The sequence below is a fragment of the Streptopelia decaocto genome (genome assembly GCF_964273445.1).
Source record: "Streptopelia decaocto genome assembly, chromosome: 7".
NCBI classification, from domain to species: Eukaryota; Metazoa; Chordata; class Aves; order Columbiformes; family Columbidae; genus Streptopelia; species Streptopelia decaocto.
The window spans coordinates 23,930,463-23,955,436 of NC_138661.1; the positions used below are offsets into that span (position 1 = coordinate 23,930,463).

The 24,974-nt window shown below is 39.8% G+C and overlaps 1 protein-coding gene across 5 annotated transcripts; it reads right to left on the bottom strand.

The window, feature by feature from the left end:
• Positions 1 to 430: 430 nt before the first annotated feature.
• On the bottom strand, positions 431 to 13,247 carry CIPC (CLOCK interacting pacemaker). Of its 5 annotated transcripts, none has more exons than XM_082059086.1 (5): positions 13,154 to 13,247; positions 11,674 to 11,757; positions 10,038 to 10,212; positions 8,972 to 9,141; positions 431 to 4,862 (listed from the first exon to the last, which is right to left on the bottom strand). In XM_082059086.1, exons 3-5 carry the CDS (start codon positions 10,108 to 10,110, stop codon positions 3,984 to 3,986), a joined length of 1,122 nt encoding a protein of 373 aa, XP_081915212.1. In that variant the 5' UTR covers positions 10,111 to 10,212; positions 11,674 to 11,757; positions 13,154 to 13,247; the 3' UTR covers positions 431 to 3,983. The 5 variants fall into 5 exon arrangements, with proteins under 5 accessions (XP_081915212.1, XP_081915208.1, XP_081915211.1 ...); XM_082059082.1 differs by having other exon boundaries at positions 431 to 4,895; XM_082059085.1 differs by lacking the exon at positions 11,674 to 11,757 and adding an exon at positions 12,585 to 12,644 and having other exon boundaries at positions 431 to 4,895; positions 13,154 to 13,175.
• Positions 13,248 to 24,974: the final 11,727 nt, after the last annotated feature.

Genomic DNA, 24,974 nt, shown 5'->3' on the forward strand with positions numbered 1-24,974 from the left:
TCAAGTAATTCTTTCAGTAGCCAAGATTCTCACTTCACAATTCAGAACTTCTGCATAGCCGGCTGACAGGATTAAAATACAGTGTAGGAGTTCACCTCGCACAGACGGTGAGCATAATGTACAGTCATCGCATGGAGATAACAGTTCGCAGACGGAAAAATCCTTCCAGGTTGTTCATGACAGATCTATGGCAATGGTCACCCACGACAATATATTTTTAGTGTTCTGTACAGCCCACTTCTACTTATGCTCCTCCCAGAGACCCTTTAATTCATACATACTGTTAAAACCCACATGACTTCTGAGAGATACATCATAGTATCACTTTTGGATCTGCACTTTCCCGCATGTGCAACATGCTGTTGTGGAGCTGAGAAGCATGCTCTGGAACCAAGGATTTTGCAGTTTAACAGCATTAAAATAGGCCACAAACTTTTCAAGTATATACTTTATTTCATTAATATTTCACAGTCTGTTTCTGTAAAGTTTTAGCAAAAAGGTCATGTTCTATAACAGATTAGGCTGCTGTATTCAGAGCTGGAAATGGACTTCAAAAGTACAGAAAAGGTTTACATTCCAACTAGAGCAGTAGAATTTTAAAAATACATAGTAAAAGTAATCAAAAATACCGTTTATTAAAACTTAATAGAAAACCAGCAGTCTGTCTGACCCATCAAACTACTCTGCCTGCTAGCTGTCAGCAGCAACTGAAGCCCCAGCAAGCCATCTGATTGACTTTTTAGACTGAGACAGCTGCCTTCAACTAACTCGTTAATGCAAAGTCTTGCTGCTCCAAAGGTCAAAAAAATCTGTGAGTTCATTGCTTACAGGCTTCCAATCAGAGAGGCTAATGTTTCTGCTCAGGTCTACTAGACCACTTCCAGATCCTGCCCAAAACCAGGACCTATTCTGCTCCTGATGTAGTCAACTAATTTTCTCAACATGGCTCCTAGCTAACCCATTTTATTACATTGTAGCCAAGGAAAGCCCTTATTGTTTACAGTTTTATCAGGACTTCTAGGAAAAAAGGCAGCTAAGAGAAACTGAACAGAATGATATTTTATGACATACCTGTCACTAGGGGCCTTCAACATCCTTCTTTTATACATGTTGTGTAAAGATTTGCAATTATCTAGGGATATGCTTCCTAAGGGCCCCCAGATTTATATCTAATCGTTTCAGAGTGGATTTTTCTAGTTCAGCAAGTACTATTTAAGTCTGGACTGATGCCCAGTAGGAGATTGCTAACCAGCTGCTGGACTTTATTCACAGATTTATTGAATATATATTTATACAAATTACACCAGCTGAAAGGCCCATCAGCTGCAAGCACACCCACTTCAGCCCTGTCAAGGAAATAAAATACATGTGGTAATGTATGAACTATGAGAGATTTCTATCAGCTAGAGTCTCCCCAAGTCAGAGGGTATTACCCTGCAAGGCAAATTCTTCCTTCCATTTACTCTATCAGAGCGGTGGAAATAGGAATGTTTGTCTCAAACAGCTAAGATTGGACTTATTTTTTTTCTGACTTCCTCTGATCTCTGGGTAGCCTGTGTCCATCATCTTGTTTTCTAGGACAATCACCTCCTAAAATATATATATGTTCTGAACTTCAAATTATCCTATTTGATGGGTAGAATAAGGATTTCAGGAAAGCAGCAAAGATATCCTATGCATTTTCTCACACCTCACCTCTAGGCCTATTACAGGTATCAGATCAATGGAACTGCCTCCTACTGCCCCTCTCCTGTAAGAAGCTCAGAAGAAACAAGCTTATCTCCTGGGATTCCTTCACAAATGGCCTAAGGTATCATCACATCTATCCTGCCAAATGGAACTGAGTGCAGATATCACAACTTATTCCAAAAGAACTATATCAGACATGTCCTATGTTATTACACTGTACTATGCTGCCTTCCTGCCTTCTGGGTTTGCTGGCTGAGTTTTGATATTGCTGTGCTGTGAGTTATGAGACATCCTAGTATGCATAATTATAGCAGGTGTATTTAAAAAAAATACAAGACAGAACATAGTCTATGAACACTTGCCTTTTAATCAGCTCCCTTGTACTGCACTAGTCTTCAGCAAGTGGGCAGGATACCACGAAAGGCATGGCTGTTAGTTTGCTACAGCTCCCCTAAGGCAAAGCTTGCCACAAAATTTCTCTCTAGGCCTATGGCTAGTACAAATACAACTCACATTTCGTCTCTTTATAAGACATGTACCGCATTTCTTTTCATCAGTTTAAAAAGGAGGAAACCCTGTACAAGAGAGAAGCAACTCACAATTTCTCTAATGCACGTATTTGAGGAAGACTACAAAAGCATTCGCCACAGTATTCTGCAATATTGATTCCCAGAGGCATCAGAAAATGAAAAGGTCTAGTCACAAATTAGTCACTCTATTTTTAAGTATCTTTTTTTTTTTTAAGAATCTGAAACAGATGATAGAAGTGATCAAAACATCAAAATAGCTGGTCACCTAGACGGCACAATTTTTTAAAAACTTTGTCACACAGAAAGGAACATACCATAAACAATCCAGATGCCTTAACGTTCTTAGACAAAGCCACTCTTGGCTCTCTGCACAGACTGCCTCTGAAAAAAAACCTTCAGATTGAGGGCAGTGACATAGTTAAGTGTCTAGGTAAAATAAAATTAAATAAATATCTGTAGAACAGCTTTTGTAACATGACTACTGTGGATCTCTACCAGTAAAGACTAATATCTTATGCACACAGTGGTGTTAGCTACATATCAAGACAAGCAGGCTAGGAATGATATAAATGTATGTAGAAGAAAAAATGTTTTGGTGGGGTCTTTAATTTTTTAAGTTCAAACTCAGGTAGCTAAAATTATCAGGGAGATTATCTAAGCTGACATCTCTCTCTTACTTTTTACTCCCACCCCTGCCTCCCCCCGTTCTTTCTCCAGGTACATTCATCTGACTTCTCTAAATAAAAAAGGGAGGAAAGTGGGATGGGAGAAGGACTTGTTTCACCACAGGCCATTGTGCTTCTTTTCCTTTCACCCCTCTCCTTTCTTGTATACTTAGCAAACTGATTTCACAGAAAAAAAGGAGTTTAGGCTTGTAAACTAAAGATATACACACCAAATAATATGCAACTAGTCTTGCCAAATAAATCCTGGTGAATGAGTATCTTCCTCATACTGTTTTAAAAAGAAGTCACTGCAGTCTTCAATAACAATCTTCAATCTGTTTGCTACTGAGAAAATCCAAAGCCACTTGCCTTGTACACTTATTAACCATTAATAAACATAGCTTTGGAACAAACATTTCCAGTGCAAGCCTTGTGATCTTCACTCACTCAACTGTACAGATCAAAATCAAAAGTATACGCATCAAAGCAGGTCATTTCACTTGGGTCCTAAGACACCCATCACTTTGACCAAAGACTGCAACGAATATAGAATGCTGCTTCAGCACAAGCAGATCTCCACTAATTTAAATACATCAAAACCCCCAAACAAGACTCTCTGTTCTCAGAAAGGACAGCAACAGCCCAAAGATACCACCCCACCAATGTTAAGCTTCCTCTCCTCACACCAATGCCCTTCATCTACTTGCAGCTGATGATGGCCCAATAGTGGGGCCTGTTCTGCTGTTCCATTGTCAGGACTATCTGCAGATGGGAAGAGGCAGATGCTTGCTTGCAGAACACTGCAAATGACTGTCTTTTCACTCCAAGAATGGGAACATGCCAGCAGAGCACATCCAAGCTTCTCGAGTCCAAGGAAGTGCACAGAGTTAGCATGGAGTTCAAGGTCACTCTGAAATAGTAAGTACTCATCTTGTCAAGACCCCACCATGCTATTTCAGTCCCACAACTGCCTCTGAAGACAAGTTGTTAACGGCATGCCACTTTGCAAGTCTTGGACTCAGAAACTGCTCAAGTAAAAGCTTGAGACAGGAAATCAGAGGCACAGAAACAACCTGACCAACAGTTATGTACCTTTTTATTACACACTGGGATAAGTGGAGTCTTCGAGGTTGCTACCAGCTTTATCAGATCCTGTTAGAGATGCTTCTAGCTCTGCCCATGACTGTGGAGCATTGTTCTTTATTGCCTCTATGAAAAGCTGTGTTTGATGCTTCAGCCGGTCCAGCTCGGCCTGAGTCACCTGGTTCTGATGAATGAGCTCCTTGGTTTTTAAAGTGATCTCCAGCAATCCTGACCTGCGTAGCACTACAAGTGTATTTTGAAAGCGTCTGCACTTGCTTTGTTGTTGCAAGAGCAGCTCAGGGGTAGTGCAAATCTCCTCTGGTACCAATGGGGGGCTCCATACTGCAGACTGCATTGTAGTCTGTGCTGCACTCTCGCTCTCTTGCGGGGTGCACTTTGTTGCCTGCAAAGTTCCAAAAGGCAAAAGAGCAGTCACACCTGCCACTTTCTGAGTGTCACTGGAAACACGATGAAAACCAGGAAGTGCTGACAGTTTTCCGCTTGTCACCAGAGTTGAAGAACTTTGCTGGTTAGAATCCTGAGGAGTCTTAAAGCCAACTGGTAGGTGGGCAAAAGGACTAGTAGGCAAGCCTGTGCTCCTGGATACAGGAGAAGTCTCCATCTTCGGTGCTTCTGTGCAGAGTCGCTTATGGCTACTGGTTTCCTGACATTCTTCTAGATCAAAGGAGTGATCTCTTTTGCAGGGCTGTGGTGCTATTTTGGGATAAGAATTCAGGATGGGCAGGTAACTAGTGGAGTCATTTCTCTTTTTCCCAAGAGGGTGAGGGTTAATGGGAGGTGGGATTGATGGACGAAGAAACACTAGCTGTGGCTGGGCTGGAATCACTTCAAAGGACGGCTGCACAGTCCAAGATTGGAGCTGTGATGAACTCCCCTGAGAAGCACGAAGCGGGAAAAAAACAGAAGTCTTACAAGAACATTGTAGAAGACAATCAAAAAATCTTAAATGAAACAGGTGGAGTGTGCTATTTCTCCATATTTGATCTACACTGTCCAATTAATACATTCTGAACAGTTTTCCATCAAACTCATCCTTCTCTTTCTTTGACAACAGAGCACAGCACTAGAATCAAAGCTGCAATCCATAATCCTTTTACTACGGAACAGCAGATACATTTAAAACCAGTTCAATCTGAATGTATACATGCTTTACTAAATGATGATTATGGTGCATGCTTATATTGTACAATGCTCATGGGGGCAGAACAACATGTGTACAGAAAAGTTGGAGAATAATTAAGCATTGTGGTTATGAAATATTTTAGAATGGTCAAAGAAAGACTGCACAGACATTTTAGGAACAATTCAGACTTCCTCTTTGTTGAAGGGCAGTAACTCTAATCTTGTCAATTCTATTCTTGCAGAAAGCTTTTGAAATCTTTATTTAAAAAAGATGACAGCTGTTCAGTAAGTCTTGCATTCTTAAGTACAATACGCAGTTCCCATAAATGTAAAACCAAGAAGCAGGATAAAAAAAAAAAAAAAAAAGTCTGTTGTAAGCCCAGGGCAGTTTAACTCCACACCTCTGGAGAAATGGTCTGCACCGATAAACATTAAAAGCATTATATTTCAAGAAAAATGCCCAAGTTTTTACTCCATCCCACAAGCCATATTCTGCAATATAGGGGAATACATCAATTTTTACAAGACATTACCTCTTCCTCCTCCAATACATTACTACAGATCTTCATGCGATCTCCTGGCCAAAAAGCATGACCACTTTTCTCCAAACGTATCAAATGGTCTAGTAAGCAATACTATTTCTTTCTGAAGCAAAATATCACTTCTTAATACATTTATCACCACTACAATTATACTAATGTACTAATATAATATACTGTCAGTTGCTTTCCCAATTCGTTATGACTTGCAACGCTACTGGCAGTTTTTAGCTAGCACGAATACATTGTATTATTTTTGGTACTATACTGAGTCACCTGAAATCCATCTCCTTTCCTTCAGTCTCAGCATTTGCCAGATTAAATCTTTTAACACAGAATCACAGAATGGTTGGGGCTGGAAAGGACCTCTGGAGATCATCTAATCCAACCCACCTGCTCAAGCAGGTTCACCTAGAGCAGACTGCACAGGAATGTGTCCGGGCAGGTCTTGAATGTCTCCAGAGAAGGAGACTCCACAGCCCCTTTGGGCAGCCTGTTCCAGTGCTCTGGCACTCTCAAAGTAAAGAAGTTTCTTCTCATATTCAGATGGAACCTCCTGTGTTTCAATCTGTGCCCGTTGTCCCTCATCCTATTGTTGGCACCACTGAAAGGAGTCTGGTCCCACCCTCTTGACACCCATCCTTGAGATATTTATAACCACTGATGAGATCCCCTCTCAGCCTTCTCTTCTCCAGGCTCAACAGACCCAGCTCTCTCAGTCTCACTTCATAAGAAAGGTGTTCTAGGCCCCTAATCATCTTTGTAGCCCGACACTGTAATTTCTTGCCCTTCTTAAATGCAGGGGCTCAAAACTGGACTTCAGATGCAGCCTCACCAGGGCAGAGTAGAGGGGGAGGAGAACCTCGTTCGACCTGCTGGTCACACTTTTCCCAATGCACCCCAGGATACCCTTGGCCTTCTTGGCCACAAGGGCACATTGTTGACTCATGGTCAACCTGCTGTCAACCACAACTCCCAAGTCCTTCTCTGCCATGCTGCTTTCCAGCAGGTCCACCTCTAACCTGTACTGGTGCCTGGGGTTATTCCTCTTCTGCTGAAGTCCATCTCCCTAGTAAAGGACTTGAACTTGTCAAAAGCAGGTATTACTAACTTATAGGACAGACCTGAAGATGAGATTCAGTTACCCATGTAAAAAAGTTAATATTACTACCTTATCACAGAAGAAAGGAGAAACACATTTAAAAGAAAAGTATCTGGAGATGTTAGGAGTGAGAAAGTATATAAATACCACGACTACACACATACAGAACAGAACATCAAGCCTACAGGAGCAAGGTTTTGGTGTCAGAAGTTGTGATTTATTGCACAGTTGTACAGTATCTAGCAGAGCAGAGCCCCAAAATCATTGAGCTGTGGCAACTGTTTATTTTGTTCTTGTTTTTTCCTGTCTCTGTTATGTACTGTCTTCTCCTTTCCACTCATGTTGCATTCTGCCCTTGTTATCCTACCCAAAAATCTCAGTCTTAGTAGAGAAGGACACATTTCATTTATTTTACTAATTCTGCAAAGTGGCTTTTTTTTTTTTCCTAATGAAAGCTAATATCCTGCGGGTATCAGTGTCACTTGTCTAAAAAGGCTTCCTACTTATTAAGAACTTTTACGAGACTTACAGAAACCTTGCCATAAGCAGCAATGTTTCAGAGCATTAATCCCTGCTTCATTTTTTTTTAGTAACATTATTGTTAGCTGTTTACACTTTGAAATTGGGACATCAGGTAACCATCACTGCGCGGGATCACAGTGTTTCTAAGACAGAAGGATGATGCTGACTGAAACTGAAACTAGAACAAATAAACAGCAGTAACTTGATACTGCCTTTTTTATTTTTTTGTCCAGCAAGCCCAACTGAGCGCTGTGTTGAAAAGACCATTTTAAAAAGATGACCGGCATGACTATATGAGGTAACTAGGCATAACAGAAAGATCTAGAAATATACTTCACTATATTCTGACCTAGACTAGTTGCTTTTCTTTATTGCAGTAAACATTTTTCAGTTTAACATTATTGTCCTTAACTATGCATAATTGGACTTACATGTTATGACGCACTGCTCCAACTCTTCCTCCCCAAATTCCCTTTTTGCTAGGCTAACAGGTTTTTTTTTTAATATATATAATTTTAATATATATACACTAGCTACTTATTATTAGCTACTTCTCTTAACTGTTTGCACACAACCTGGAGTTTAACATTAGACTACCACTGCAATCAGTGTTTTATTTTTGAGCTCTGGGCCAAAGGCTATCAACCTTTGGTGAAGCTTGCCTACTCTCTGCTACATGAAAACTTCTGCATGTGTTTAGACACTGTTTTGTCCACACATCTAGGAACATGACTATAAAATGTTTCTTGTCAAGATAAAGCACAACACTCAGAGTTCAGAACCATCTCCCCCACAAATACACAATCTGCCAAATACTAACAGGAACTCCTATCTGTGCTGGCATCGATACACAGTATTTGAATTTAATAGGTTTTGCTTGTTATAACAGATTAAGTAGAAAAAGAATGAGGATCTATATCCATTTCTCCCCCGCTCCTTCTCACTTTATTCTCAGAAGTATTCTAATAAAAACCACTGAAAAACTTTTGCTCTGCTCAGAAGACATGAGTGAGTACAGAGCAAGAGGTCTAATAATATGGGAATACTTGGAACTGTGAGCTCTCATATCTTCTGTTCCAATGTAAAAGTTCGGAGTCTCTCAGATGTGCTGGAAGAACAGCACATAACAATATACTGGAGGACATGAATAGGGGACATAATTGCTGCAATGTGAGGCATCACTTGCAATTGAGAGAAACAACTGTTAAAGTAAAAATGCCACAGCTAACTTCAGATATGGATTTTTTTCTTTTATAACATTCTGGATTAGTCCTAGACACTGCACATAAAGCACTTCCAGGACCTAAGAACTAGGAAGCATCCTAGTTTTCTTTTTCATTCAATAAAGGTAGTAAACATGAGCTTGCAAGAGGAAAAACACTTGCTTTTTTGTTTTGATCATTGGTGCTACTTACATAATATTCTTAAAGATCTATATTTTAGAGATCCCTTTGAGACAAAAAGGGTTATTAGATGTAGCAAAGATTCTCCATTTCACATTTTTTCCATCTTAGTGCTTCTAGCTCCCCCTCAAAAAAACAGGCTGTCTCAATAGTACTTTTCAAGTTACCAGTTACTTTCTGGATTGCAACAACTTTGTAATATCTTCTTGAAAGGAAAAACATGTTAAGAAAAAAACAAAACAAAACAACAATTTAAGAACATGCAATATTTTTCAATATATTACTTCGTCCCTACCTGCTTAACTAACACATTTTTCATTACGACCATAGGAGAAAGTGCAGGAAAGGAGTTGCTTGTAGTCACTGGGCATTGCCAAGTCCCATCCTCTGTGTTCCAACACAACGCATTCAGCACGTCCTCCGAGTCAGTCTGCTCCATAGCACTTGGGCACTCTGAACTTCCATCTGCCAGATGCAGAATTCAGCTGTTAGTTGTTTCATATGCAGCATCCTTGTTAACTCCTTTCATTTCTAATATTCTGCTTCCTTTCAACCACGCCACAAAGAACAACAAATTTTCATTCTAGAATACCAATAAAATTAGACCTGCTGTGACAGCTGTCAAATAGCCTTTAATAAAAGGCTTTATATTTCAGGCCAGTTCTCATGCAAACATTGTCTCCAAAAAAACCTATTGCCTTTTGTACTTTTGTATTTAGACTTTAAGGGACTGCATACTACCATGAAGACAGCTCTAAAAGCTGGTGCAGGAAAGAACTACAAGCTCCAGCATTGCAACAGCTGCTGTCTGTGTTGCAGGCATTTTGTGTCTTGAAGTCCTCTATGTACAAACCCAATAAGGCAGGTATCTCTCACAAAAGCATTTTCTTTCTTTTAAAGGCAATCTTTGCACACCTGTGTTGACTATTAAAATGCCACACTGTGTTTACATTTTACAATTACTCTCTGGTTTATCAGGCTCTACTGACAATCTGGTCAAATGGTAAGAGACATTAAACCGCATAATCCAACAGTTCATTCATCACCGCAAAGAAGAAAAACTGATTTTGCCATCCCCACTTCTAGACTTTGAAGTCTAAGATTCTTCAATTAATTTCATAATTTTAAATTACCACACCACTCAAATTCACATGATGAACTTTATAACTACATAAAGCTCTACTCCAAAAACGTTTGAAGGTGGGATGTTTGCAGATGCAACCTGTCCTGCATACAAAGGCCCACCAGGTAAGGAGACATAAACTGTAAGAGCCAGAGTCAGATTTGTCAAACATCATCAATAAAAGCAAAGTCTGAGGAAGATAACAGCAAAAAAAAGGTAACATAGTAGTTTTCTAAACCTGAATATCCAGAATCTTTGTCAGATTCAACTGCCGCCATGTTGAAGCGATGGTTCAAGCTCTTCATTTCCATCACTTTGTCCAGCAGTTCCTCGAGGGTCTCAATAGATGACTATTTTGTCTCCATGTTTCCATAGTGCTGCAGGCAGTTTTTAACACCTCTTCCACTGAGCAACTAAAAAATAGTTCAGAATAAAAAGATACTTTCTCTGAGTCTAAAGAAAATTCCATCAGTGTAAAATAACAAAGAAGGCCACGTTCGTCCTTATGGAAATCTGGTTATCAAAGGTTTGCTGCATCTGTTAAGCAATCTGTAGAATTCTATTAAACTCCCAGCTTCACATTTGCTATGTTCATCACACATTTGAGTTATCAAAGGCTTGCCAATAAAACCAATTTACTCCCTCAAAAACTCTCTAAACTATGCATGTTTAATAACGCATTGCAGAGCAGAAAAGACAGGAAACAACTCTTTGCATCAACTGACATTTTGCTTTGTAGAATCTTCTGAACTGAAATTTTATATCTGCCTTAGGCTGATTTTTTAAGTTTCAGGAAAGTTTCTATGATCCAATCTTTCAGTCCCCTGCACCAACTACAAGAAAACAACATCATACTAGGCATGACTATTGAGTCCTTTAGGGTAGGTTAAAAGATGCCAGAAAACCTACAGCACATGAAGGAAGAAAGAAATTATTTGAAGCAGAAATGTAATACAGGTATTTTACTTAAAAAAAAAAAAAAAAAAATTACTACTGCTGTGAATACCATCAATAAATCAAAGGTATTATAGAAGTACTGAAGACATGGATGCAGTTGAGGTGGCAGAATGCACCCATCTCATTCAGCTCCTTTCTCCAGGACCTGAGCAAGTCCGAATACAGGACATGGGTCAGCCAACATTACCAAATTACCTGAAGTAGAGTAATTTCATACTTAAAATGACTAAGTAAAGTATAAGGTAGATTCATCTGGACAGGACAATGCATAAGTACTTTCTAACTATGTTATAAATTCTGTCAGACAATGTAATAATTCCTTACTGTGCACACAAAACTTGGGAAATAGGAACGTAGTTTCTTGACCTGCTAAAAATGTAGTGCCCAATTCTACAAAGTTCAGCAACATGAGTAACAAAGACAAAACATCAGATAGAAAGTATAAGTTGTTATCTGTAATTAAATCAATGCCCCTCTGAGTCAACTGGGATAGTTGTGTATCTCTTTTCACACTGCCAGTGAGCTAACTGGAGACTTTCAGAACAGAAATATCTCAAATTATTCAAAGAATGAAACTCAGATAGAAAACTAAGGCATATTTCTCAGCCTCTCCCCAAAACAAGATAAACTAAAAGCTACTCGTAAACAACTTTATTTTTTCCCCCCAATAATTAAAAGCTACTTTTATCTTCTAAAAACTTCGCTATTCCAGGGGCTGAATCGCAAAACAAGTCAGTTGTACTAGGTGAAGCCAATACAACAAATACAGCTGAATCTGCAAAGCTGGGGTTTCATTAATACAGTTTGTTTCACCCTCAAAAGTAAGTCATCAGAGAAAAATAAATTCAAGTAAGCGATCAGAGAACAAGCTGGGGCTAAAGAAACCCATACTGCTCCAAGTGCAACACATACTGTACCTGCAATGCACTCGTAGAGGAGACATGGCCTTAGAAATGCCATCTTCTTCCCACACACAGAATGAAAATACTGGAAGGCTGAAACTAAAAGCTATGACAATCAGAAAAATGTGTAGTTACATTATGGCCTCCCACACTACATACTTGTCACAACCTTCAGCTGCTTCCTGAGGGTAGGCAGGATCTAGCAAGACTGAGCAAAGTTTCTGCTTCTCTTAAAGAAGGTAGTTTGGCAAACAGAAGAATGACACAATGAAGTGGAGAAATTACGTCTAATATTATTTGTAAAAATAATTTTCCTATAAAGCAACTCTTTGAAGCTGTGTCTCATGTTAGAACTGTATATTTAAATTACTCCGGAGTGTGCATCATGGGCAGGGCAGCAGTTCACTGATAGCAGTATCCAGTGCAAGCTACTTCAAATGACATTGTAGCAGACATCCTGGAATAGTCTACCCTGAAAGGCAAGTTTCTTCTTAAGGTCCTGACAAGTGACTGTTAGAATTCTGCTCCGAGATCTTGAGCCTTGGCACCTCCAGTAATGAATTCTGTAAGCCAGATAACAGTGCTGAGATGGTAGGGTGACTGTCTATATAACTACAAGAAAGACAAAATAATTGTCAGCAGAAGAGAATTTCCTCAGTAGCTATTTGCATAACTTTTACTTTCCATCTATAGGCACACCTGTTGACCTGCTAACAGGCATGGAACAAACATAACTACGTAAGAGCAAGGTAGATGCTATCCCTGGAACAGAAAATGAGGTTTAAGTCCCAATCCATACTTTTGTTACTTAGCCCTTTCTAAACAAATGTATTTTTAAAGAAAGCAATATGTATTGATGCTAATCTCCAAAGAAAGCAGAACTAGAAACAGAAGAAAGGCTAGAAATAAGTAAACTAAGAACACACCATCTGCCAGCCTTGCATCAATGGAAGCTTTGGGAGGGATGGGCTGGCACATCTTTTCCTCTTCCCTCATGGAAAACAAAACAGATAAAAACCGCAAACAACAAACCAATAACAACAGAACCACAACCGAAAATAAACAAACCAGAAGCGCCACTCTATCGAGACGCAGGCGTGGGACCCCTTCGGCTTCCCCGCGGGCCCAAGACGCGCCCCCGGCCCGGCAGGCAGGTGCTCCGCCGCCAACCCCGACGCTAAGGGCCCTCCCTCTGGCCGCACCGGCGAGAGCTGACCCCGCCCGACCGCCTGCCCGGCGCTTCGCCCACACGCCAGACCCGGGCGGCAGGGAGCTCCGGAGCACAGCCGCCCGGCCGGGGTGCCCTCGCAGCGGGCCCGGCGTGCGGAGCGGCCCCCGCGCAGCCGGGCTGAGCCACCCGGCTGTCGGGCCCGAGCCGCCACACGGCCAGGAGAAGCAGGCCCCGGCGATGCCCGAGAGTCCCCCAGCCCCACAGCTGCCACGAGCCCCTCACGGCCACGGGCTCCCGGGCCGGGCCGGGCCGGGCCACCCTCACCTGGCTGCGCGCCGCCACGGCTCCAACCCCACCGGGCCGCGCATGCGCGGCGCCCTACCATGGAACACGAACCTCCCTCCCCGCCCGGACACGCCCGCCCCGGAAGAGGAAACTTGCCGCCAGGCCTCCTGGCCGCACATGCGCACAGCAGAGCCGCCCGCGCCGCCGCCGCGCGCCTGCTGGGGCGGGGTGCTTGCAACGCGCGTGCGCTTGGGCCGCGCGCGCGGGCGGCCGTTGCGGCAGTTGCGGCAGTTGCTGCGTGTGGTTCCTCGCGCTGCGCTGCGCTGGGCGGAGGCCCCAGGTGGCGTCCTGGGGCAGGGGCCTGAGCGCCTCGCAGGGAGCGGAGGTGGAAGGGCAAGGGCTTCTCGGGGACACCAGGGGCAGGCTCGGCACAGCAGCCATTACCACAGGCCCTCGAGTGCTGTGGTGATTGGCGCGAGGAGGGAGAAGGCTGCTGTAGGTGTGCAAGGGGCCATGGATGCACACAGGGCCTGTCAGGGAGAAGGGCTTGCCAGCATATTGGTTCTAGAAGACCTTTTGAGACCCGTCCCACCACGACCGTGAGGGACATGTCAGAAAGGAGCATCTTCACTGAAAAAGGGTGTGAGTGCTCTCCTGTTGGCCTTGTGCTGTGTGGCCAGGCAAGTGTGCAAGAGCTTGAAGCTGTTTAATGCCTGGCCTGGACTTTTGAGGGGATCAGACATGGTGATGAGAGCCAGGAGTTTGAGATGCTGCTGGACTTCGCAAATAACTGTGCAAAAGAGGACCATTTTGTAGAGCTTCTTGCCAAGAATGAGAGATAACAGCAAAAGAAACCCAAACAAACCACTAGCAGCCACTTATAAAATGAGAAAGGCAGCACCAAAGAGGTCCAAAAGCTTTAAACTTGTCTCAAAGAGGGAAAATAGGACAAAGGAGGAGCTGTCATGAGTAAAGAATACCCTTCTACGTGGTTGGTAAATATGAGATAGTGAAAGAAATACATGGATTTGCTTTCTATGAACTGCATATAAACCAAAGGCAAATAAGTAGGAGGAAGTGAATCCTCTGGTTCAAAGAATATGACTAGAATAGCTATTCTTGTTCTGAGAACTGCATAAATATGACTGGCAACTACAAGTCTGTCAGAATATTTTGCATTTGGACATGAAAGCCATTTCATTAGAGAAAATCAAAAAGGCTGTATGAAGCAAAGACACATTGAATTCCCTGAACAGAAATGGATTAAATACTTTCATTGTTATCATGGTCTTGTTAAAAAAACTGAAACACGCTGATGAAAAAGATCAACATGATTTAATAAACTCCTGAGTGAAAAAGAGAAGGACCTTTAGTCTCAGCATATTCTCGTAAATAACCTGTCAAATGCAAAACAGAAATGTCTGGTATGATGTGCACAGGCACTGTCACTTTGAAAATGTGACACAGAAGGGATTCCAGTGCTATTAATCCGAAGTGCTGTGAGATAACGCTAGTGACGCTCTTAAGATGTATTTTTGAGTATTTAAATACCAGAGTTGGCTCCGAGTTACATCTAAACAGTACCGAAAGATGTGTGATCTATAGACTATGGATTTGGATTCCTTACTGTTCAGGAGGTTTGGGTTTTGAGGAAAGCATGCTAAGAATGCTGTTGCATCATTATATTTGCTCAGACATGGTCCTGGTTGCCTTATCCCCAGAAACAACCCTTACTGATCTCCACAGAGACCAGATTTCTCACGATGTGAAGTACATGTGGGTGCTCACTGAAAACAGCTCATCAGAGAGTGAGCAATCTGTATTTGGGACAGACAACCTGCCTTTCAGTTCAGGTGGTTCAGAACAGATTTGGACTGTGTGATACCAGACCTTCGTCGGAGGGGTGGCAGGTAGGAGAACTGAAATACTGTACTGGTTAATAGATAAGATTTCTTGGGTAGTCAAGGTAAACCTCTGTTTTAAATAAACTAAATCTTAACAACTAAATTCTCCCTGAATTCGGTTGAATTAAAAGTTAGTTTTAAATTGAGCAGTATCACCTGAATTCTCCCTGCTCCAAAATATGCCTTTTTTGTGATTTTAATATTTCTGTTGTTGTCCCTTCTCTCCCTGTTCTTTTCATTTGATTCTTCATTGATATAAGGTCTCGTTTATGGTGCACTTTCAGTGATTACTGTCAGTGGCAACAGGTTGTTTTCCTTTTTTCATATGTTGTACTGTGGGTTATTTGTTTATCCTAAAGGTGAGCATTTTGGCAAATAAGTATAAGCTTTTTGTTCACTTTGCTGTTTATTCTGGTCATAGAACAAGAGAAGAGTGAAAGGGATATGGGTGAAGTATGACTGCATGTTTATTCAGTTTAGGTATTTCCACACTTTGATTTAAAAAAAAAAAAAAAAAGAAAAAAGCTGGATCTGTTCTTCCAGGAAAAGATGCAGAAACCATCTTTCATGGCTTAAGAGGGACAAAAGCAAGTATTTATCCAATGATGCAGTTAAATAATAGGTCTTATGTGGTTACTGAACAATTAATAAAGGTGTTGATGCACGCACTTTATAAATTCTTATGGAACAAAGAATCTTTTGTCCTAACATAACAGTAGAAAGAAATGTTTGGCAAACTTCATAAGTAAAGCATAGCCAGGTCAGAAGAATGTCATTTCATAATATATTATCTGAACTGGAGTGGTTAGGTGTTTATCTGAAAACACTGTGTACAGAATCTTTTTTCTTCATATACTCACTGATTTGTTTTGCTATCACAGACAAAATACAGTAGTAGGTGCTATATTGCATTAAGTTAGCCTGCAAATAAATAGCTTTATTCATCTCACTTTACTGAACCAAAGTCTAACTTGAATGATATTTTGATAAGATATCTTTGTAATTTCTGTAATTTTAATGCATTAATAGAAGAGTATTGTTCAAATAATGCCTCTAGGTTTTCATTGGTCTCAACCAAATAATGAATTCATGTGGATAAAGTATTTGATTCACCTTTCAGCAGAGGGGCACTAAATCTCAAACGTGTTTCCTTTTATATTTGTGTGTTTCCTTTTATATTGGTGTTGGGCACTAAAACAATATTAAACCTCCAATTCCACATGTGGGTTTTGTTAATAATTAATATCTTACTTATATCTTACTTATAAATATCAGAGTATGGAAGAGATACTATATGATCACCTTCTATGACCTTCAGTCTATTACAGGTCATAGAATTTCACCTAGCAGTTAACAAGATTTTTCTCTAATTAAGGTATTTTAGCAATGGCCCATTTTTCTTCTGCATTTCAACTACATTTCAACCTAGCTATATTTCATTTTCAAAGTACACATCTTTCAGATACTTGTGTCCATCTACAACTTCATCTGTACCACAAACGTCTCCAAATTAAGGGAAGGCAGAATGAGGATAATTTAACGACTAGTTAGCTGAGATGCCATATCAAGAACAAAGCACCTTTAATGCTCTTTACACTCTTCTGTACTGTATTATGTTGGAGGTGGTTTAATACCCCCTGAAACTCCTGGACTGTTGGGGCAACTGAGGATTTGCATGTCATCTTTTCCTGGAGATCAAAAATTATTTGGGTTTGTATTTTAGAGGTTAGTGGTTGCTTTGGGATTTTTTTTTGTTTGTTTGTTTGAAGTGTTGAGTCTGTCAAGGCCATCTCTACTGACTCTTTAATATGGATTGTAACTTGTCCAGTGTCTTTGTTCTTCTAGCTGCATCTTAATTTTGTGAAAGTGAGTATGATGATAAGCATCTTCACATTCTACATGGCTTCTGCATTACTGCATTATTTCTAATAACCACTGGGTGTCGTGTGTCTCTTTGAATTAGGTTGTATAGGGAAGGTCAAACTTGGTACAGTCAAGAACTGCCTGTGGACTTTTTTTCAGGATAAAAAGGACTTTATCTAATTTACGTAAAATTACTATAACTGGTCCCAAATCTTACTTTAAAACAACTTATATACCAAGGGTAATGAATATGAGATAGGGATGCTGCAAACAACAGCCTAATTCTCTACATTATTTAGTCCAAATACCGCTTACCCAGTTGACTGAATGACACGTTGTTTGGTGGCAAAAACCTAAGATGTCAGTGGGTAATTAAAGATAGCCCGATAACAGAAATGCATAATGTAGTAGAATTAAGGCTGCACTGGTGATCTCAAATCTGTATTTTCCTAGCTGATGGAGTTGTAGTTGACATGACTATGTTTGAGATCATTATTTTGATAAGGATTTTTGCCTGTTATTTCCTGTCATTTTTACAAGCAAATGAAAAGACAAGAATCCATTACTTTATGTGCAAGGATAACAAATGTACCTCATGCAGAAGAGAATTTGAACCTTGAACCTTCAGTACAGACCTCTGCTACAGAGGATTAAAGACTAGCTGTATTAGTTGCACATAGAAAATTAAATTTTCTATGGACTAGTCTGTAGAGAGATCATATGATGCGGTAGCATTGATACAGCCATGTGCCATGCCTCATAGTACAGACAGATGAGCCAAGGATATAGACTGGACGTAGGCTTTCCGAGAAGCTTAGATGCCAGTGTGACTCAGTTTTTTTCCCTGTGAACTTGTTATGTTAGATGGCTGAATTCATCTGTTGCGTGTGGGTTCTGTTAGTAGTGGTTGAGGCTTTGCTTAATAATATGATTGTGAAATGCTCAGAATTACTAGAGCTATTTAAAAGACAAATATAGAACTGGCTCTTGGTTCCCAGGGCAAAGCATGTTCCCCTATGCAAGGGAACAGTAGCGGCATCCATTTTATCTTTAACTTAGAAATCTATGCTGCACAGGCTAGCACAGCAGAACACTGAATAGTTTGTGTTCAAAGCTACAGGAAATGTGAGGGCTTATAGGAGCAGATCAAGAAAAAGCTGCTGAATGCTGTTTTTTCCAGTGGCCTGTGTATAGTGTGGCCAAATCTGAATGGATTTTTATGAGACTAGAAGGTGGCAGTGCCTTGATGGTAGTACTTCACAAATCTTCAGACCAACTTTTTAAACTTACCAAGTGTAGCAGCTTTTCTGAAGAGATCTTGTTGTACAGGAGGATGTTGGTATCAACTAGAACATGCTTTTGTTCTGGAGTCATTTATGAACCTTGCTGAGGTCCATAATTAGTGTGTTTGCAAGCCTCTGGTCAGGGAGAAACTGAAAACCAGTTAATGATTTCAAGTAAGACATCAGAATGGACAGAAGATACCAATTGAATTCTTAATCCACATACAAGACTGATTTCTGTTGTGCTGAATTCAGGAAGGCTACTAGGAGCTCACCACTCTTGAAAATGGGGCCACTTGTTTGCGTATCTTTGGGAAAATAAACAGAGCTTCCTGCAAATATTCTGACAGTAATTGTATTACAGATTGTATTGATTTAACAGAAGTAAAACCTTTAAGACAAAAAGTGTCAATATTGCTGGCAAGTTCACTGAAAAATTACCTAAATGTTTTACTTTTACAGTAGTAAACACAATGTTAATCAGTGCAATACAAAACTAAAATGAAATAAAATAGAAATAAAATTTGTTGACGTTCTGTTTAGTTGTTTTGGTAAAAATTTCTGAAATTTTATAATTCCCCGAAAGGTAGAAATGCTCTCCTTTTATTAAAATTAATATAGCCCTCTAGATTTCTAGCCTTCCAGAAGAGTTTTAGTATTTTTATCAAATTCCTTGAGTGCTATTATTAAAGTGGTCAGAAAAAATGGAGGATTGCATAGCGGGAACAGTAATGCCTGAAAAATGTATGTTTCTGATCCTAAGATAATTTACATAATTGGATTTGTGATACTCTGCTGTAATATTGTTTTCGTTTTTACTGTTACTGCATGGAAAGAAACAGCATTGATATAAAATGTTTGTGTGTTCCTGCAGATCAGAGCAAGAAACCTGTAATGGAATATCAGAAATGGCAAACATACCCAGGCTGGCACATGCTTGACTAGCTCTGCTATGCGAGCAAATGCAATCCTTCAGTAGGGCAAAACCAAAATATACTAAAGGATATTTGAATATTTAGCAGATGTTTAAAGCATTTGTGGCTCCACGACTAGTCCTGTGTAGAAGTAAGACTGAATTAGAATTTTTCAGATTGCCAAGGGCAGGAAAAATCATATCCAGTCAGGGAAGATGTTTTTCCATTTTTTTTAGGAAATTCTCCACATGATGGCAGTAAAAAGCCTCTGGAATTCAGAGGTGGTTTATGTTTCACCTTCAAAAGCCAAAGGGAGAAAACAACCCAAGATGAAGAACTGAGTGTGTGACTGAGCTTTTAGATTTCCCATTTTTCTTCTCGTAGTCCTTAAATTCCCCAGAGAGTTTTCCAGACAGCAAGGCTACATGCAGCCTGGCACAAGGAGAATAGGTCACCAGTCACATTATACTAGGGCATAGTGTTGCTCACAGGCACGACTTCAAAAGATATTTTTGGTTTCTTGCGCTGTGTATTAATGTGCAGACGGAGAGGATAAGAAAAAAAAAAGAGGTTGTTTTTAATCCGTGTCCGAAAACTTGTTCCTATCCAAAGAATTTGGAGACTGTAGCTCATCACTTCAAGCCACATAAGAGAGGACACTTGGATAAGGACCCAGTTTGCCCCAACTGGGCATTTGACCAACTTGGTTTGATTGCTGTAACAATGCCAGACAGAGATTAGTTGTGGAATGAGTTTGCAGTTGAGACTCGGCCTGTCTAGAGCACTTGGATAGCTTGGTGTATGGAAGCACTTAGAGGGGAGTGTATTTAAAGAACCCAGAGGCAGCTGTGTGGCTAAAATTAAGATGCATTTTTCTCGTATTGTTTTTGCTTGGTTTCCTGTTGCACCCTCTGGACCTGTCTCATGAGAGCAAATGGGCAAAGGAAGGGGATGAGTCAAAGGGGTGAAATCGATCCTAGAAATTCCTGCTTCGCTTTTTAAAGCTTGGATGCACCAGATATTTGACATGAAAAGGCCTGTCTTTGAAAGTCTCCTCTTCATATTCATATGTCTTTCATTCCATTCTTCATTCATTGAGTCCACAGATTTTCTTTCTCTCTGTGTGTGTGAGCAAGGATTGCTTTTCCATAGCTTCCGCCATGTCTTTCCTCCCCAGAATATAGGAAGCCTAATTCTACAGTGCCTAGCACCAAAAGTAGTTGTCAATAGCTGATCAAAATGTTAGTAAAAATATCAAATATAAGAGGCAGAAAAATACTGATGTGTCAATGAATGCGTAAGGTACAACTTAGAGATGTATCAGACCAAGATCTCTGATAAAGCAAAGTTAGAAATATAAACAAGGTTAGTGTATAGTTGATAGAGCAATTGCTCCTTTAGCAGAAAGATAATTTTCATTGATAGATTATATTACTTAGAAGTCTTAATGTAAAAGACGTTCAGCAATAAATTTATACTCAGATGCTTCTGACATGGGAAATTATTGCCCCAGAATAGCACATGTGGAGTTAGGAAATAGATTTTAAGACTTGGTCAAGGTCATATAGGAGGTCTGTAGCAGAGTCAAAAAACATGAGAATGCTAAGGACAGTTCCTGCCTGCCATTTCCCTCTCTCATCATGTGCCTTATAGAGGCTGTAGAGCCTTGCTGTCAGACTAAGAACTCGCTTAGTCTGATGCCCTAAAAGCTGCTTTGGAGATAATATAAAACTAAATTATGGGCAGCATGGGATATGATTCCCTATGACCTTTTAGCGAAGGAAAGAGACATGTTTATCTGTCATAGCAAATGTAAAGGGGCTATTCAAAAAAAGACACCCCCCCCCCAAACCAACAGATGTATTCATTCCATCTACTTAAAGTGCCCTGTAAATATTTTCTAATAGATTTTTTTATATTTTTTTTAAATACAAATATGTGTTAAGCCATATAGCTTTCCTAAAGAGCAGGAATACTATTAAGGACCGAGATAAAATGGCCAGCCTACCTTGCCACTGATAAATGGGAAAGTAGAAGTCCGGCATAACTCCCCAGTTTTTGAAACCATAAGTTGATCAGAAGTAATAAACAGAATTTCACATAGCTCATCCTTTGTTGCTATAGCAAACTTTATTTCCAAAAGGGACTAGGTTCTTTGTGTACATGTAGTATTCCTGTTCATGACAAGGAGAGTTACATAGTATAGCCTGAAACTCCAAGTGAGCAGCACTGAAACGGTCACATTAGCAGTTTGAACTCTGGCCATGTCAAGGGTACTCTAGAAACAATGAAACAAAAAAACCAACGGGTAGTCAACAGCCTGAATAAAACAACAAAACTGAAACTGTTACATGTCTAAATCCGCCTTCTGCATCAGCAATCATTTTGGCCCGTGTTTTGGGTATTCTGCTGAAATCTTTCAGGGTGAGAGATTCAGGAACAGTAGCCCCATTAAATGCTGCTGAAGACTGAGGCTTTCAGAAGTACCAACTTTTCTTTTTCTTTTTTTGGTCATACAAATAATGCAGCTCTGGTATCCCTGTGCATTTTCTACAAGAAGAAAGGATGGTGATTACATTTTCAGAAATAGCTCAGTTGTGAATGACCCTCTGTGATGAGTAAGAGAAGTTTGGCATGCAGTTTTGGTGCTACAAAGGGCCTGTTGGTAATTTCAATGCATGTTTCCCAAGTCCTCAGAAAGGTCATTGGGGGTCTCCATTACGTGCAGTCTAGAGCCTGCTACAATTTTCTCATACAGTTTAATCTGCTGCCTGGATGGCCTCCAGTGTACAAGCAACTGACAATCTACAGTCTTTGGAATTGATTTCCTGGAATTGTGGAAGGCCTGCTTGGCCTCCAGATGACAGATGTGTGCTGGAGCTCTCAGTGCAGCAAGATGCTTTACAGAGATGAGAGAAAATTTGCCTCATTTCAGCATTTTCTATAAGCTTTTAAATCTTCTTCTAGTGATTTTAAGGATAAAGTTGTCACTTAGATGCAAGCATCATTCCGAGTGGGCATTATTAATAATAATCCTTTGCTTTCTGTAGCACTTATCATCTGAGGATCTTTATGCGTTTATAAATATTCTTTAAGACAAACACTCCACTTACGAATTTGATAACTGTTGTCATAGTCATTTTACAGCTGGGGAACCAAAAATCAAAGAATAGATAAATGAGTTGCCAAAGTTCACACACCATGGTAATGTCATCACCAGAAAAAAAAAAAAAAAAAAAAAAAAAGTTTTAACCTTAGAGTTTACTTCAAGCAGTTAATGTGGATTCATGCTACAACTCTCTTGTCTTCACTAGGATTATAACTGTACTATATTCAAAGCATATGAAAAGTACATGGTCTTCTTAGTACATGCAGCACTCACATAAATAGCAGAGTGAGATAACTTGAGATTTCTAACTTGTTTTCCAGTTTTAAGGCCAGATATTCCTTCTGTTTATCTTCTGCAAATAGCAAATGCTACTAAATGGGCTATGGGTGCCATTCCTTCCTTTCATAGCATATTGCAGCAAAAAACACATCTCAGATGGAGGGTCACCAGAAGAAAATCCTAGTGGTGAATGCATATCAGGAAAAGTTTTGTGGTTTTCATTGGAAAATATGAATATAAGCAGTTCTGTGAGAATGGGTGTTAAATTTCTCCCTTGATGACGAGCTAAGTAGGCAATCTGAAGCCCAAATGATCTGCTGTCCTTTCACATCTAGAAATGTCTCTTCAAAAATAAAAATCAGCTGCATGAAGAGGAACAGAGAAGCTGAAATACTTTATACAAAGCTCCAACTCAAATGACAAAGAATGGCTCATATTATTAAAATATCAGTACAGGGGCAAACATGGTTGCTTGTCCAGAAAGAGGATACAGACACCTGTTATAAGATCATGAGATTTTTGTTGAAATCCCAAGCCAAAAATATCTGCTGTGTAAGGCTTGAATTCAGTTTTGGCTCTTTTGTGGGGGTGTCAATGTTTTACAGTAGTTTTGTTGTCTTTGAGAAACTAGCCAAATTCTCTAAGGCATAGAACTTCATAAAAACAGGCAAAAAACTTTACATAGACTTCAACTGGAAAGGAATGTTACACTTGCAGAGAGAAATAAAAAAATAAATAATTTTTTTTTTTGTGACAACCTTGGTACAGAAAGTAGAGAAAGCAACTAAAGAGGTTAGAATGCAGTCTACAGCAACCTTGTCCTAAATAGGATGTGGATGAGAATATGAGAGTGGAAGAGAACTTCTGTGAACCTGAAATGAAAATATCCATGATCCTTTTGAAGGAAAGGAGAGAGAATAGCAGAATATAAAAGAGAATTTAAAGAAAGCAGACTTTCTTGAACTCAGGATACTAGAAGATCACATCTCATGGGAGAGAAGTCTAAAGGAATAAAGGAATTAAGCACTTTCTGATGAAAAACATGCTATTCAGAATTTAATGATCCCAATGCAAGGAAAGAACAGCAAGTATATACTGAGAAATCATCTGGTTAAATCCTATACATTGACCTCCAACATATGAAAGGGTCATACAGGAAATGAAAATTATGTGAGGTTTCTAGGATTAGTATAAAGGAATGCAAAAGTATGTGGTGACAGAAATTAAAAAGAACAAGGCACAAAAGAAGTTATAATTAGGAACAACAAACCTTTTACAAGTGACCGGCTGAAAAAATGTTTTCATAAAGAACATTGCAGTTTATGACTATAGGGTTTCTACTTGAATTCTGGGAGGAATACGAGAAAGACTGAGAAACTATTCAATACTCAATTGAAAGTGAAAACCAGTAATGTAAGATGTCTTGCGCCAAAACATTTAATGCCTTTTTTTCTCTGTTATTCACTAAAGAAGTCTACTGTAATCTTGTGGATAATACAATTATTATGAAAAACAAAGGAGCATGATCTTACAGCCTAATAAAATGGACTCTAGCTTATTTAGAGCACTGGCCAAAGCTATTTAAAACTGTCAGCAGACATCTCTTATAACCTGGAGATGCTTGCTAAGGCTCTAAGAGATTAAAAAAGGACAAACATAGTGCTAAAAGGGTAAAAAAGAAGCAGCCAGGGAATTTTACATCAGTCAATTTAACTTCAATTCCTAAAAAAATGCCAGAGCAAATAATGAACAAATAATCAAACAAGTTATATGTAAACATCTGGAAGACAACAAAGAAACAGCGCACAGGCAGAATGGATCTGTTGAGAGCAGCCCATGTTAAACCAATCTGTCTTCCTTCTGCTTTTGGCTAACAGGACTGTGAATAGAAGAGCAATAGTAGATGTTGTGTATCTTGTCTTCAGCAGGGTTTCTGACAATCTTTACATGTCATACATACATACTACGTTTTTATAAGCAAAGCAGGAAAACTTGGTATGAACACTATGATAGTGACGTTAGTGCAGAATTGTTTGGAAAGCATACTCAGACAATAGTTAACAGTAGAAGTAGTAGCAAAATAGCAAAAGTAATCAGCACGGTTGAACTGGAAGGATGTATCAACTGGGTCGAACAAGCATCTCTCCTGTGTCTCATACTGCTTGGTATTTCTGGTAGTGACTTGGGGATGGAATACAGAGTATGTTTATTCCATTTACAGATGGCAATAGGCTGGCCACAGCAAGTTGGAGGACAGAATTCAAATTCAAAATGGTCTTGGCTAGTTAGAGAATCAATCTGGAAAACTGGATGCAGTTCTATATGGAGAAATTAGAAGTTTTTTATTTAGATGGGATTGAGCAGTTTCAACAGCTTAGAATAGAAAATAACTGTCTAGTCCTTTAGAAAAGGACCTGGGGAACAGAGTAGGTCTCCCTTGGGTGCAAAACCAGAAATATAGCTTGTAAGATATAGGAAATTATAGTACTCAGCATCAGTAGGGTTTCA